The sequence below is a fragment of the Pavona decussata genome, unplaced genomic scaffold, assembly GCF_977016875.1.
Source record: "Pavona decussata unplaced genomic scaffold, jaPavDecu1.1 SCAFFOLD_468, whole genome shotgun sequence".
In the NCBI taxonomy this organism is placed as follows: Eukaryota; Metazoa; Cnidaria; class Anthozoa; order Scleractinia; family Agariciidae; genus Pavona; species Pavona decussata.
The window spans coordinates 1302002-1317207 of record NW_028145806.1 but is presented as its reverse complement, the minus strand read 5'-3'; the positions used below and the strand labels follow the sequence as shown (position 1 = coordinate 1317207).

The 15206-nt window shown below is 39.4% G+C and overlaps 1 protein-coding gene across 1 annotated transcript; it reads left to right on the top strand.

The window, feature by feature from the left end:
* Positions 1 to 2497: 2497 nt before the first annotated feature.
* LOC146450369 (uncharacterized) lies at positions 2498 to 13978 on the top strand. The gene is made up of 12 exons (XM_085100524.1): positions 2498 to 2517; positions 2898 to 3448; positions 5074 to 5370; positions 6405 to 6740; positions 7548 to 7728; positions 7935 to 8140; positions 8578 to 8762; positions 9659 to 10117; positions 10818 to 11029; positions 11264 to 11304; positions 11909 to 12005; positions 12918 to 13978. The coding sequence occupies exons 1-12, from the start codon at positions 2498 to 2500 to the stop codon at positions 13099 to 13101; spliced, it is 2769 nt and encodes a 922-aa protein (XP_084956650.1). The 3' UTR covers positions 13102 to 13978.
* The last annotated feature ends 1228 nt before the right edge of the window (positions 13979 to 15206 follow it).

The window sequence follows — 15206 nt, the reverse complement described above, 5'->3', positions numbered from 1 at the left end:
AGAAAGGGTCATGCCCCAGCTGGAGGAATGCGTCCTCACCCTGAACTATGGAAAGTGTGAGATTGGCGTTAGTAGCATGGTTACATGGGTGATATACTCTCTGGTGAGGGACTGAAAATCTCCAGTGTGTGAGTGGAAGCTATCGTTGAAACACCAACACCACAGAACCAGTCTGAAGTAAGAAGTTTCCTTGGGGCTGTTCAATTCTGCGCAAAGTTCATCCCAAACTTGGGACCTCACCAGCAAAGATGTAGAGTGGGAGTGGGATGCAAAGGAGAATAAAACCTTCCAAGAAATCAAAGATTGGTTAACCAGTAATGGCCTATCACAGACATGGTGCCCCAACAAGGCTCACAACAGATGCCTCACCTGTTGGAGTTGGAGCAATTATTGAGCAGCAAGAACAAGAAGATGGGACCTACAGGCCTATATATTATGCTCAGCAAAGTAGAAAAGAGATACTCCCAATTTGAAAAGAGGAGCTCTAGCTGTCAGATGTGCCTGCGAAAAGTTTTACTTGTACCTATAAGGAATCGAATTTGAAATCCGCACTGATCATAATCCACTAGTCACAGTACTCAGTGCAAAGTCCAAACCTCCATCTGCCATGATAGAGAGGTGGCTCCTGTACTTGCAGCAATTCCAGTGCATCTTGACACACATACCACGCAAAGATAATGCAGCAGATGTTCTCAGCCGCCTGCCCGTCGGCCCCACTTAAGATTTGGACACTTGGGAACTGAAGATTTCGCATAAAGCCTGGCAAATGCAGCCGCGCCAGCCGCCTTATTGCCAAAGCAAGTCTACAATGATTCAGCAAATGATCCAACAGTACTGGAGCCAGTTCCCAGGCACCATCTACAAAGCAGTGAAGAATGAACTGTGGGTAGTGGGACAAATAATGATGAGAAGAACTGGCATTGTAATGCCTCAGCAGACCATCATTTTGGCTCATGAGGGCCACCAGGGCATGGTCCGAGCTGGGGCAGGTTGCGAGAGAGAAAGTGTGGTGGCCGCAATTGGACAAACAGGTGGAGGAAACGATACGTGCATGCCATCCCTGCCAGCTTGTGGGTCCCAGAGCAAAACCAAAACTTTTGAGGTCAAGCAATTACCTGAGGGGCCCTGGCAAGAGATCTCAGTTGATATTCTTAAGATATCAAATGGTGAACACCTCCTGGTGGTGGTCGACTACTATTCTTCCTGGTTAGAAGCCATTCTCTTGAAGAAGACAGATGCGCAACACGTGATCAAATGCATGGAAGCCATTTCCACAACACCTGAGTTACCAGAAACTGTTCGCAGTGACAATGGACCTCCATTTGCATCTAAAGAATTTGAGTTTTTTTTTTTAGAATATTTAGGGATATCCCACAAGAAGGGGGTTCCCTATTTACTGCAGAGCAACGGAGAAGTGGAACGTGGTAACAAAACGATCTTGAATACCGTGCGAATTGCTCGCCTTGAAGGGAAAGATTGGACAAAGGCAGTTCAGAAATTTTTATTCCAATACAGAGTTACCCCACATACTGTTACTGGAGTAACGCCTGCGGAACTACTGATGTAGAGGATCCTGCGCGACAAGCTTCCTCGAGTCGAATTCTTCAAAGACCGACCCACGGCTAACTAAATGCATGACTGACTGAACATAAACGAGCAACTAGAAATGGTGATATCAACAATCACATTGCTGATCACCATTTACAAACGAACCATAGAATCGACTGGGACTCTGCCAAGTGCATTACCTACAGTACAAATTACTATCAACGACTCACTCTGGAAGGCTGGTTTACTAACTTAGAACAAACGCCACTCAACTGTTGCCTTCAACTAACTGCACCATACAAACGACTTATTGACAACAACTACGAAACAGACAAACAATAGATGTTTTACTAACAATAGACCCACGGACTTTTTGACTAACTAAAGACGGATCGAAACAATCACCTTTTACAGTGTTCACAGCCAATAACATCACGGCCTACTGACAAACGACCAATGACGTCTCCACTTCGTTGACCAATCAGGTTAACAACTAGAGACATATATACCACCTACTGACGTTCCACAATTCACTTAACTCTGAAGATGACTTCCGCTCGTGTTGTCGTAACGTCAGTCAAAGTCACCTCAAACAGTCCTTCTCAGGACTACACTCACCCGGATGATCATAATTTACTTACTTATGATTACCTTTCGCCTTTGCTATATTTCGAGTACGAAAGTTGTATTTTGAACGGCTGCAGTTGAAAACATTAACATTACAAAAGCAACAGTTTCTACTGACATTTGGCTCTCCTTATTGGGGCACTTACTGTTAGTATTATTGTGTTTGAATAGCTCATTAGTAGTGTGAACTTTGCAATTCCTAGAAAGAAATGTATAAAATATAACCCAAATAATTTTTTGGATAAACGTTTTGTGTAATTTCCAAGTTACTAAAGGAGGAGCATATCCCCGCAAGGGGTCTCTGTGAAGAAAACAACCTAAGATGGTTTTACAGGCTATATGGTGAGAACTAACAGTGGTTCTAGTTAGTCAGTTGGTGACAAAAATGATAATTTTCGAGTTATGTCGCCGGACTAATAGTCTGTAAACGCCTTTTCTGGCTAAAAGGGAAGACTAGAGGATTGCGCCGAGATTTCAGTGACAGGGACTCATCTCATCGATATCAGGCCTCAAAACTCGCTAAATTGCTGCCTGTACATGTGCAGACATTTCTGCCAACCAAACTCTCTCAGTTATCCTTTTCCCTCGATCAGAACGTTTCTCTCTTTTATTTAATTTTATAAGTAACAGGTATTTGATATAACATGCTGACAAACGCGAACAAGTTTCACGGTCACAAAATTTTAGGAGCTGAATGATAGTTGACTGTTTTCCTCTTGCAGTTTCAGTGGATCGCCATCCTTTAGTGAAGGATGGTGTCCAGGCAGCACGGCCCCAATCTTTAGCCAATCAAATTCATTCGCCACTGCTCCAATAATTTACCTCAACGACAGAAGTTTTTCCATTTCCTGCTGGGTAAAACTCACGAAGTTGACCACGAGTGGGGTAAATACGATTTATAATGACTGGCGTAGCCCATGGCAGTTTCATCTTAGTTTCGAAAACCAGGTCATCGTTATTGGTCGCCATTCACTGAACAGTGCAGACGAATGGTTCGGCGTGTTTGCTACTAACAAGGTTTCCCTGAACACTTGGACACACGTGGTAATCACGTGGGATCAGGACGAAGGGTCTGTGTTAATCTACTGTGATGGCAGAAACGTGGGTAATAAAACAATTTCTCCCAGGGAGACATCTTTCTACGTACCCACAGGAAAGCCATACCAGATTGGAAATGATGGCCACTGGCTCGATCGACAGTTCTACGGATCGGTGATGGATCTCTATGTGTTTGGAACGGTATTATGGCCGGATGAAATAAGTAGACTAAGAGGTTAGTGTGTAATTACACATTAATTTTCGCGGTGCCTATAATAATAATAATAATAATAATTTGTTGATGGCTTTGGATAATTTGGGATAAAACTGAGCGCACTAATCTTAGTAACACCTAAAATCAGAGCAGGCGTTTCACTTTAGTTCTAAAGACTCGGGCATTATTTTCCTAGAAAGGTGCTGGCTGTTTCTTTGGCACGAACAAATTACATAAAAATTAGCTTTAGCTATAGCGGTGCAGCTCTCTGGAACCGCCTACCCTGCAATTTTAGGTAGGCTCAATCACTTAATCAATTTAAGCAACAAGTAAATCTTCATTCTAGCTAGGTTAGTTGAGACACAGCATTCATGGAATGCAGCCGAGTTTTCTTTAGGTTTTAGCATTATTGTTTAGAATTAGGAATTTTCCATACTTAAACATTTTGATAGTGATATAGTTTATCTTTTATTTTTCATTGCATCGACTTGACGAATTTTTTAACCGTGTGTAAATGAAGACGGAATTGAATTGAATTGAACTGATAACATGAAAATTGCCCGTGTGCTTATGGCACATACCATTGACGTTTCGTTGAGTTAAAAACTGGTCGTTGTGAATTGACAAATTTAACATTGGCTTCATGAAGAAATAAGGAGTCTATCTCTTGACTGTTGTTGTCAGAACACCACATGCAACAACAGTCACGTTTTACCAATTCAAGTCTTTAAATGTAGAGGTTGTTTCACGTTGGGGGCCGAGTTGAACTTCTAGTCCCTCTTCTTTCTGTCAAGATTTTTAACCTTGTCATTCGTTCAGTTTTAAAGATTGGTTACTCCTTAATATTTTCATTTAAATGGAGTACGTGTGAACTTGAAATTAAATTTGAGAAATAATAGGACAAGAAAGGAAGACACCCAGTCTAGTCCTAGATCAATTTTAGAACTTACGTAAGTGAAAAATTATTTACCGAGAGGTCTACAAATATCAGCGGGTAATCAGATAATCATTAGTACCTTGATCTAATTAAACTTACAAAAGACGTCAAATTTGCCCGCAATACCAGCCTGCATAGCAGTCGTTTCCTTTTCAAACGACCACGAGATGAGAATGGTTGCTTCCGGGTAAAAGGAGACAAAAAGTGAAGACAAAAATGTAGACGGGGGAGGTGAGAGGAAGGTGAGGAGCTGATCCCGCTGATCTAAGATATTTTTGTTGACAAAAGAGATGGATAAAATATTGTTCTCTCGGATTTGTTGTCATTATTGACTGCAAAGAAATAATTTCTCGATTGATATTTCTTGAAGTTGTAACGCTACAAATTTGGATCTTTTAAAAAGGAAATGGGATTTGCAGATGTCATTTTTAAAGAACAAATTCAATACTTTTCGGGACAGTTTCTTTTGTAACATTACTTTGTTTGGATGTATTAAAACAGAGACACGTTTTATAATGGCTACGAAAAAATGGTAACGGGTAACTGACATTCATAAATCGGTCACCGGTAAGCAGATTTCAACTCGTTATACACTAAGCATTTACAATTTTCCAAGAAATGTGTTCTGACAGTCGACCACTTTTCTATAAGGCTGTCTACAAGATATTGACAAAACGTGATGTATCTCTTTACTTACGTTCTTGTGCAGGTGTACCTGTTATCATAAACAGGACTGAAGAAGTAACAGGAGGAACCGTGGTCGTCAGATGGGAACCTCCCTTGGTAGGGGCGTGTCCAGTTGATCAGTACAAAGTCTACTACAGTGAAGTGATTTTACCGGCTGAAAAAAGAACCTGGAGCTCTGTTACAGTCAACAGAGATACAACTAGCTACACCATTCAGCTTATGTGTGGGAGAGAGTATGAAATCGCGGTCACATCACTAGCTACTCAAAGAGAAAGTAATTTTCATGAAAGCCAGATATGGAAGTTCAAAACCAAAGGAGGTAATGGCGCCTTCATGAGGCTAAAATTCAAGGCTATCTTAAAAACAATTTTAGTTCAAAAAGGTCTTACTGTTGATGCTACACAATCTCGCTCATAAAACGGTCGGACACTTGCATAAAGTCGGTTCTCTTTTTCTATCGCATCCTACAATAACAATGTTGAAAAGCTAAAGTAGTGGGTGAAAGAAATGAATGCTTATCAGTATTGTAAAGGAAAGTAGTGAAACATGCGAACGTCCCAAAGCTCCGTCTGAGATTGCAGCTGTCATTAGGCACTTTGAAAGCAACCCCGCCGGAAGGGATGGCTACAACGAAGTCTACGAAATGAACTTTTGGTCGCGATTATGTCAATGAATGTGTCATTTCGCTTAGAATTCTGTTAGCTTACAAGCGATTAAGTTATGTCAAAGAGAGCTTTTCCCTGCCAATCTAAAAAAACAGCGAAAAAAAACAACAACAACAACAACAACAACAACAAAAAAACAAACAAAAAACAAACAAATCGACAGACCCTGTAACCCCAGAACTTGGTATTTTGTAAGGCGGCTGAGGTGTGCATGAAAATGGCATAAGTTAAACGTTCAGAGCTGGCGGCATGTACCTGGCATTTAAGACATTTTTGGAGTTTTATTAGGGTTGTTTTTGTTGTCGTTTCCTTTGTGTTCACTGAATCGCTTCGATGCTGTTGAACCAGTTCTTGCTGCACCGCAAGGCCAGCTGTAGGCTAGGGCTACAAAAGATGAACAATGAATCTTAACGACCTATTTTCCGACAAGCTGCAAACAGGTACTATTTAGTAAATCTTACATGAAAGTTGTAGTATTAATTGTCATCTTATTGCTGGACATTTGAGAAATCACTGTACCTGACGTTTAAGACAAGTTGCCCGCTTTCAGGAACAACCCAGGTTATTCTTATGTAACACAGTGAAACGGATACAGACAATTTGTCGGAAATTCTGCTTATTTTGTGAATTAGCTTACTTAGCTTACCATTAGTAAGCCTTCTAACTTTACATTCCTTTATTTTTGCAGTTATACCTTCATCTCCTACCATAAACAGCATTGAAACGTTAACACTGCACTGCGACATCAACGTTACCTGGAGTAAGCCTGATGATAATGGATGTCCGCTGACCATGTACTCGATTTATTATCAAGAGATGCCGTCAAACGAAGACGCAAAACCCCAACAGGAAATCAAAATCAATGACGTTTTAAAGACTTTTCATGTTTTTTCGATAACATGCGATACACAGTACGTGGTTCTCGAGGTTTCCGCCTGGAATGTGTTTGGACAAAGTGACAGATCAAAACAATGGAAAGCGACAACAAGGAAGAGCACAACCCCTGAAAAGTTTGTGCCAAACTGTACGTTAGTGACACCTTTTTTTAGGGTGTGTGTGTGGAGGGGGGGGGGGGGGGTAGGGATTATAACAAGTTTTCAACTTCGAGCTTATAAAAAGATGGAGGCTATTGCAGACCATCAGCCATCTTTGAATTAAAGGTCAGGGTTAGGCCCTGATGTAAACTTTATTATGTTGCACATAACATAGAGTTGTACTTAGCTTGTGTCTGGAGATTCATACGCTCAACACTTCACTGAAAGAAATAGAGATCTCATATTCCTAATATTCTTCCTAGCGTACGGAAGACATTGTTTCAGGAAAATTATTTAGCCCGAAGAGAAACTGGAAGACTGGTAGAACAAAATCTTATTAATGCTTTCTTTGATAAGGAATATATGATTGAACTAAAAAATTCAGTTTCCAATACGATTAACAAACTTCTAAAGTCAACCAAAATGGTTGCGAATTGACCCATTTGGTAAATATAGCTGATTTTGCAGTGCATGTTGGAAAGACGAAAATTCTTCCTTCCTTGTCTCGCCCCGAAGACGCAGAATTGGCTCTTGGCCTGACAAGTTCGTCTCATGAAGAGTTGATTGCTGTATTCACCAAAACAAAGACTCGCTTGTCGTTTTTTTCCCTTCGTGGTACATTTAAGTGATTTAAAAAGTCTTTGGTGAATGATGTATGTGAGTGACACAGGTATACTTGGAAAATAACCGCGAGTGCTCTAATCAGGAGGAGTATCTCTAGTGTAAATGTTATCTCTCGCATAGCAATGAAGCTGAGCATCAGTAAAGAAAAATAGTTTCTCTGATCATCATTTCAGCCCCGATCTTTGGGACATCTCCAGCCTCAAAGAGCATTGGACTTCTTTCTCCGTCGCAGTTTGCTGGTCTAATAGCGGGTCTTGTTGTTCTTCTTGTAATCGCTTTTATCATGGTAACATTCCGGATAAACAAGAAAGCTATTAAAAAGAAGCAACTGGCTCGTAACTCCAGACCTAAGAGGTAATGGTTGAATGTTTCCTAACATTTAAATCTATCCTTCAGATAGATTTTTATCTAGCATATTAGAGACTGAAAATAATAATAATATCTAGACAAATGTAACCATACTATTGGAGCTACCAATTAAATCTAAAATTTTACTTACAACCAAAATCCAGCGTTTTGTAGCCAGGGCAAGATGAGTTGCTTCAATGTTGTTTTTATAGATCGAAGTCTACCATCATCCCCCTTTTGAGGTGGGAAGTTCTACCGGAACAGGTCGAGTTCAAAGAAGAGATTGGCCGTGGTGCATTTGGTAGGGTGTTAAGAGGCATATTCAGAGAGTCTCCTGGAATCGAGGTGTTTTACAATTCAAGAACACAGACTGTCGACTTTAAGGAAGGGCGAACAGTAGCTGTTAAAGTGCTAGAAGGTAAATGACTCCAAATATTTTAGCCTTCGACTGCAGAAAAACCCAACTGTTCAAACTGCAAAAACCCTCATGGTGAAACACATTGTAGTACAGGAAAGTACGTGATACATAATACATGGCGGATATATTTCAGACTTAAGAGCCAGTTTCCGTTAAAACGTTCTGACCGATCTCACGTAAAAAATAGATTTCGCTTGTTTCTTGTGTGTTGGAAGATTTTTATGTGCCGATTTAACCAAGGGAACACTAGCTAAATTTAGCACAACGTTAAATATCAATTTCGCAATCGCAATCTCTGTACAAAATAATCCCATCGCGCAGAATGCCTGGACATCATTGATTAAGAACAGTTTGTAAACCCCAGTGCATATTAAAATGTCCTATAATTGAAATTTTGCGATTCAGCATAAGAAAAACTACTGTCATTTTATTTTCAGATTCGACGGATGAAGAAGCAAAGGACCAACTTCTGGAGGAAATTGAGCTCTTCAAATCGATCGGTTTCCACCGGAATATTGTTAGCATGCTGGGTTGTTGGGTTAGCTCAGAGCCTATCTTTCTGTTGCTGGAATATTTTCCGCATGGAGATCTACTAAACTGGCTTCGAAAAACGAGACAACAGGTGCAGTTAATATCTGAACATACTAACATAAAAGTGTCCACTCGTGAACCCTTGAAGTACAGTCGACTCCCGATAACTCGAACCTTCAAGGGAAATTGAAAAAGGTTCGATTTATCGGGAGTTCGAGTTATCGAGGGTAAAATTATATAGAAAATGACATGAAAGGTAAGGAAAATTGGTTCGAGTTAGCGTGAGGTTCGAGTTAGCGAGGGTTCGACTGTAACAAAAACTCTTCGTACAATTCAACGGATTTTAAAAAAATTGTAGTTAGAAACTAAGCAGTATGTAATCTGAAATAGCCACAGTTCAGAGGAAGCTCATGGTTTCATCTGCAATTCCTATCAAAGAATTCGAGGTCTATTAAATATAAATATGGCCTCTATCAGATCAAACGAACTTTCTGTACTATGGAGGTTTCCGTAAGAAGAGGTTAGACTGTACATGGTTCATGTTCGAGTGCCGGTATTTGGAAATATGCTTCTAATATTATTCCCAAATATTTCAAATATTCCTTGATATTAGGAGCTATGGTATACTACTAGCTGCGTATACTACTAGTATTGGTCATTTGAATATTCGCTTTTTTGACGAAGCAGTATGGAGACTTTTTTAATAGACGAGCATAAATATATGTTTTCCATATCCTGGATTAGGAGCTCAGCAAAGCCGTTGTGGCAGAAGTGGATCAAAAAAGGATTGAAGCATACTGTGTCCAGTTTCTTTAACCGAAATAGCGTGTACAAAATTATGCTGCGTGCTCTGCATCGGTTATCCATTCACTCCACCCTTGAACCTCTTTTATGATATGAATTTGGCTACATATGAATTTGGTCTATTTTGTCCTGCACCGACCAATTTTCTCACTTCAGTTTTATCATTTGATTTCCCTGGTTTAGAAAAGAAATCGAAAGGTTTACGATGACGAACGATTTGACCTTCACGCTCACAAAACGGAATTTGGTAATGGTTATGGCTCAAGGGTGATGGTATTGGCTGAAGAGACAACAGAAAGTGAGGAATTAGTGCGCCGTAAAGAAACGAACTCTACAAACAGTATTGATGGAGACGACGAACGACACTTGAATGCAATTGGGGTGCAAATTTTCAGTGCAGGGGATAACTCCAATGTTCTTTTGGTTGAAGTCAAGGAATTAGTTTGTAGTGGCGAACCAAGCGAGGATCATTCTCTAAAGAGGGATGCTGACCCGTTGGCGTGCTCTTCTCGGTCCACGTATAAAAATGTTACTCTAGGACCTGCAGATAATAGAAAGGAAAGCGACGGAGATGAGCCACATGATGACGATTTCTCGGCGGACGATCTTCTTCGTTTCGCTTGGCAAATAGCGCAAGGAATGGTAAATAACATTCGTCAGTTACCTTTTCGAGCGTGTCGGTAGTCTTTGAATTGGCTTATGGACCCTTTGCTGTAATCCTAAACCAGTGTCCAACATATTTAATTTTATGGCAATGCCGCAAACTGTAGATCCCCAGCTACAGAGGTGCATGCGCTCACCAGCATTCGTTTTTTCATATCCGAGGAAAGTAAAGCCTGTCATAAATCGTTTGGCAACTTTAATTTCAAGCTACTTTGAACTGTTCCTTTTCCCTCTCAACGTCAACTTTCACCAGTTTAATCTATCACTGCGAATATAGTTTTACAGCTCGAACAAACACCTGGAAGAGTGTTTCATCACCGGGTAATACACCTGCGCCATATCCTAAAGCTCTAAGACACTTTACAATAAAAGGTTTAAGATTGTAAGTTATTAAACGTAGTTTCTCTCTCGAATTTATGCCACGCGTAAATCCAAGGGGATAAAACGTGGTCCTTGACTAACAGTACAGCTATCAAACTCGGTTAGTAACCAAATGTACATTCGCTTTGTCTCAATAGGTATTTGGTGCTTTCGCAGAGCGTCTTCTCTAGTGAGAATGTATTCGTCGTTCATCACGATTTATTTAGGGTTGGCGTATAAATCGTTCGATTCATCGATTTATTTTTTTATGAGTGACAGACTTACTCATTCTTGATTGATTGATTTTTTGCCATCGCAGGACTTTTTGGCCAGTAAAGGATTTATTCATCGTGATTTAGCAGCACGCAATATTCTTCTTGGCGAGGGCAAAGTGGTCAAAATTTCTGATTTTGGATTGATGCGCCACGTTCACGGAGATATCTACAAAATGAATAAAAAAAAGAAAATTCCAGTGAAATGGATGGCACCCGAGGCACTTTTTAACAGTGAATACACCACGAAAAGCGATGTGTAAGTGTTGTTAGGTGGCTTGTATCCTAGTTTTTCAGCAAGTTGTCCAGCATTCGTGTAATTGTTACATATTCCTAGCTTTTCGTAGCCGGATTGTTGACTGTTCTTTCTCTTGGTTAGGGTGTTTCATCGTTGTTAGTTCATGATGATTTTCTTAAGCAAAATGTGTGTTATTTCGTATCAAACTTGGAACGCACAGTCTATTCATGGACATGTGTTCTTTTTTTTTTTCAGATGGTCTTTCGGTGTTTTGCTTTGGGAAATTGCTACAATGGGTAAGAAGACGATAAAAGTGTAAACTGTACATCAACCACTTGTAAACTTTAGTTGGACCAATAAGTGATAAGCAATTTCATTGACTGACGTTTTTACTGACTCATTGGTTTCCTGACTTTCTACTGGCTCATGCCTGGTTGCCTGATTGTTGATTCCAGATGGATTGACCCATCACTGATCGAGTGGCTGATCAAATGATTGACTTAATGACCAACTGACTGACTGTCTATTGGTTGATTGATTGATTGGTTGATTGATTGATTACTGGTTGGTTAATAAATTGTTACTTGTACCGACCGGCCGGCGGACTAGGTAGCTGTAAGTTAAGGGTGGGATAAAAGGATCGAATAGGGAAGGAAGAAATTCATTGTTTACATTGTTTTTGCCAAATAGTCCTATGGTAAGACTGTCCTATTGTAAGACTTTCCAGTCTCCAAATGAAAAAAAAAAAAATGTTGTAACTACAAATATGCTAGCGGAGTTGCACTTTTTATGCATCATAAGGGTTTCTTTTATTTAACCCCAAGATCTACTTTAGAGGGTAAAGTTCCTCATACAGTGAAGTAGCTGTCAACTTACTATGTAATTCTTTTTTTTTTGCAGGAGGAAATCCGTATCCTGGCATAAACAACAAAGAGTTGTACAATCTTCTCAAGACCGGATATCGCATGGAGAAACCGGATTCGTGCTCTAGTGAAGTGTGAGTTGTCATTGTTCTTTGTTTTTTAAGGTGTGGGGGTACCTTTGATGACGCTAAAAGTGAGTTTGTTGAGGGAGTACCAAAGAGGACAATTGTTGATGTTCATGTGCTCCGAGATGCCATTTTGTCGAAAACTGACCGAATCGGTGTTGTTTGGATCACCATTATAATCATCATCATGGGAACATTCAACAACTCGGTGCTAGACCACCAACAATGTACGAGTCTGTTTCCAGTCATTCCTCTTGTTCAATGGCGTCCCACTTAAGTTTCAGCGCATTCGTCGCTTGAGCTTTTGAAGGTTTTTTCTGTCGAAAGATTTTGATGCAGATGGCCAAATTATGCCTTCTTTGGTAATCTGTTCTTAAGAGAGACAGCGCTGTCTCGAATTTCTTTTCTTAGTCCTGGTGTTCCTAACGTGAGGGAACCATGTTTTTGCCATGTTGTTTTGTTGGTGATTCCATATTTCCAAGGATGGGGTGGAGACGGTCCCTGCCGTAATCGCTATACATTTAGAGAGTGCATGCCCAAATTTCTTTCTCAATTTAAATAGTGAGTGCAATCCTTGTTGACTCTTGTCACTTTATTCCATGCTCCATAATGGTAACACCATCAATAAGATTTATTTCACTCAGATCCATTGTCATTCAATTCCGAAACTAATATCCCCACCGTCTTTAAACATATATCTGCTAAATATTATAGTCACCATTACAAAACATCCGAAACCACACACAGCCCGAGCGGTCAATCGGTCCGTTCTCCCGTCCTTTAAAAAAGACAGACTTCTCCTCCTGAAATATTTTGTGGAGTGTATGAACTACCCCATGGTCAGGGGCCTTTCTTCGACTACAAAGAAAAATTTCTATTACTGGACTACAAACTTTACAATGAAATGCTTTGCTTTGTTAGATTTCAGATGATGTTGGAATGTTGGAATGAAAAATCAAGTGAGCGACCTACATTTGATCAAGTGACAAAATTATTGGAGAAGATGCTGATGAAGGACACTCCTTATTTTGAACCTGAATTGCTGGATGAGTCGAAGACATACTATGAGATACCGGTGGAGGATGCTGCCGTGGAATGTACCTAGAAAATCCGTACACCATAATACGGTCATGAAAAGATTCAAAACATTTGGCTACGTAGGATATTTTGGGCCCTATGGAGAGGAATCATAGTTATAGCAATTTCCTAATTGAACTAGTTGCGAGAGAAAGCTATTGTTAATCACTAAATAAGGCATAAAAAGATAAAACGTTTAATAGGTAAGAACCTTGTGGTACTAGCATAAGGCGATTCTTAGTCTCAAAAAGCGATCAGTAAGGCGAAAAAGTAGGATGGTGAGAGCGCAAAGTAAATTTCTTTAGAATAAGACATAAAAAGTTGAGATCATTTATATTGAAGGCCATTACTAGAATGGTTTGGTTGTGGGGCCTGAAATGTACCCATTCAATCTTAAGAAAATATGTAACTGTAATCTCATTTTCTCTTAGTCCGATGTCAGAGGTATTTTCACGCCAAAAAATGTAATAACTTTTGATACGAAATGTAATAACTTCGCGACCGCAAAACGTATTTTTTTACCGGGGGATGGGGGATTCGGCCCGCGGCTACTTTGAACCTTAAAAACATTTTTTTAATATTTGAACAAACGCCCTAAAACTTCCAGACTTTTCAGAAATTTATCTGGGAAATATTTGATTTGGTCGGTTAGTGTTCATTGACATTGATTTTACCATGGCAACCAAATTTTGACAGGCATTGTTTTGAAAAAATAGAAAATCCCTTTTTAAAATGAGGGAAATTACGTTTCTTATCATTACTTTATGTTTTTGTCTCATATTAGTTTTCGATGAAAGCGCCAACAGTTATCCTTAAGGAAATCGTCCGCATTCCGTAGACCCTTAAACATAATTAAACTATAACTGCAGCTTCTTAAATTTGTATCATAAGTTCAAGTAGAACTGAATAAATTAACCAAGGGAGATAGCTCAATGTTTTTCCAGAATGTTTTTGGAAACAGCAAACCACCGATCGCAGATGTTGCATCCCACCCCGTCCAAATGCTAATATACTGTAAAGACCTCTTAAAATGGTATTACATTTTCCGTTATACATTTCGCATTATTTTCTATATTACATTTTGCGTCAAAAGTTATTAAATTTCGCGTTACTATTACATTTAAGATAGAAGAAAGATCCTCGCAGCTAGTACGCAACTTAAGCAGTTGCGAAAAGAAAGCCGAAAAAACTTCAGGCTTGAACGGGATTCGAACCTATGACCACTGCGATGCCGGTGCCGGTAATCAGCCACATTGTTCAATCATTGTTTTAGTATTATGTTACATGTAATTAGCTACATTGTTTATTACTGTAATTTTCTACCGCTTGTTGTATATTTATTTTTACAACTTGTAACATCCCGAAACTGATGATGGATGCGGCTGTATCCGAATAATAATAATAATAAATTTATATAGCTCTTTTTATATAACATTCAAAAGCGCTTACAATATAAAAACGAAAAATTTAGTCAAAATCAATAAAATATAAAATTTAAGAATAATCAATCAAACAAAAAGTAAGAAATAAAATAAACAAAGTAAAGAATAACCAGATGTCATATGCTTTTTTAAACAAAAATGTCTTTAAGTGTTTCTTGAAAGTGTTTAAGTTCTTGGCAGTCCTAATTGCCAGAGGAAGCTTATTCCACTTGGATGGACCAGCAAAAGCGAATGCTCGATCACCAATAGTCTTACATTTGGTTCGAGGCACCTCTAACAAAGTGAGGTCATTAGATCTCAAAGAGCTTCTGATTGATGCCTTTTCCCTGATGAGATCACAGAAATAACGTGGAGCGATACCATTTAACGCTTTGAAAACAAGTAGTAATATTTTGAATTCGATCCGAAACTCTACGGGTAACCAGTGAAGATCTTTTAGATAAGGTGAAATGTGACTAAATTTGGGTACTAGACAGACGACTCTAGCTCGATCCAGTTGATATTTTGGAAGTTCAGAAAGGAGGGAGTTGCAATAATCCAAGTGAGATGTCACAAAAGCATGAATTAATATTTTGGTGGCCTCAGTGGAAAGAAATTTTCTTATTTGTCTAATGTTGTAAAGACCCTTAAAGGCTTTGCTACAAATGTGTCCAATGTGAATGTCTATCGCCATGTGCTCATCAAACCAAGA

What these genes read in the sequence shown, in the direction of transcription:
- LOC146450369 (XM_085100524.1), top strand. Translation starts at nt 2,498, where the DNA reads ATGGTTTTACAGGCTATATG. An exon ending in AGCTGTTAAAGTGCTAGAAG is followed by an intron (nt 8,141 to 8,577) that starts GTAAATGACTCC and finishes TTTTATTTTCAG; the next exon opens with ATTCGACGGATGAAGAAGCA. An exon ending in GGCAAATAGCGCAAGGAATG is followed by an intron (nt 10,118 to 10,817) that starts GTAAATAACATT and finishes TTGCCATCGCAG; the next exon opens with GACTTTTTGGCCAGTAAAGG.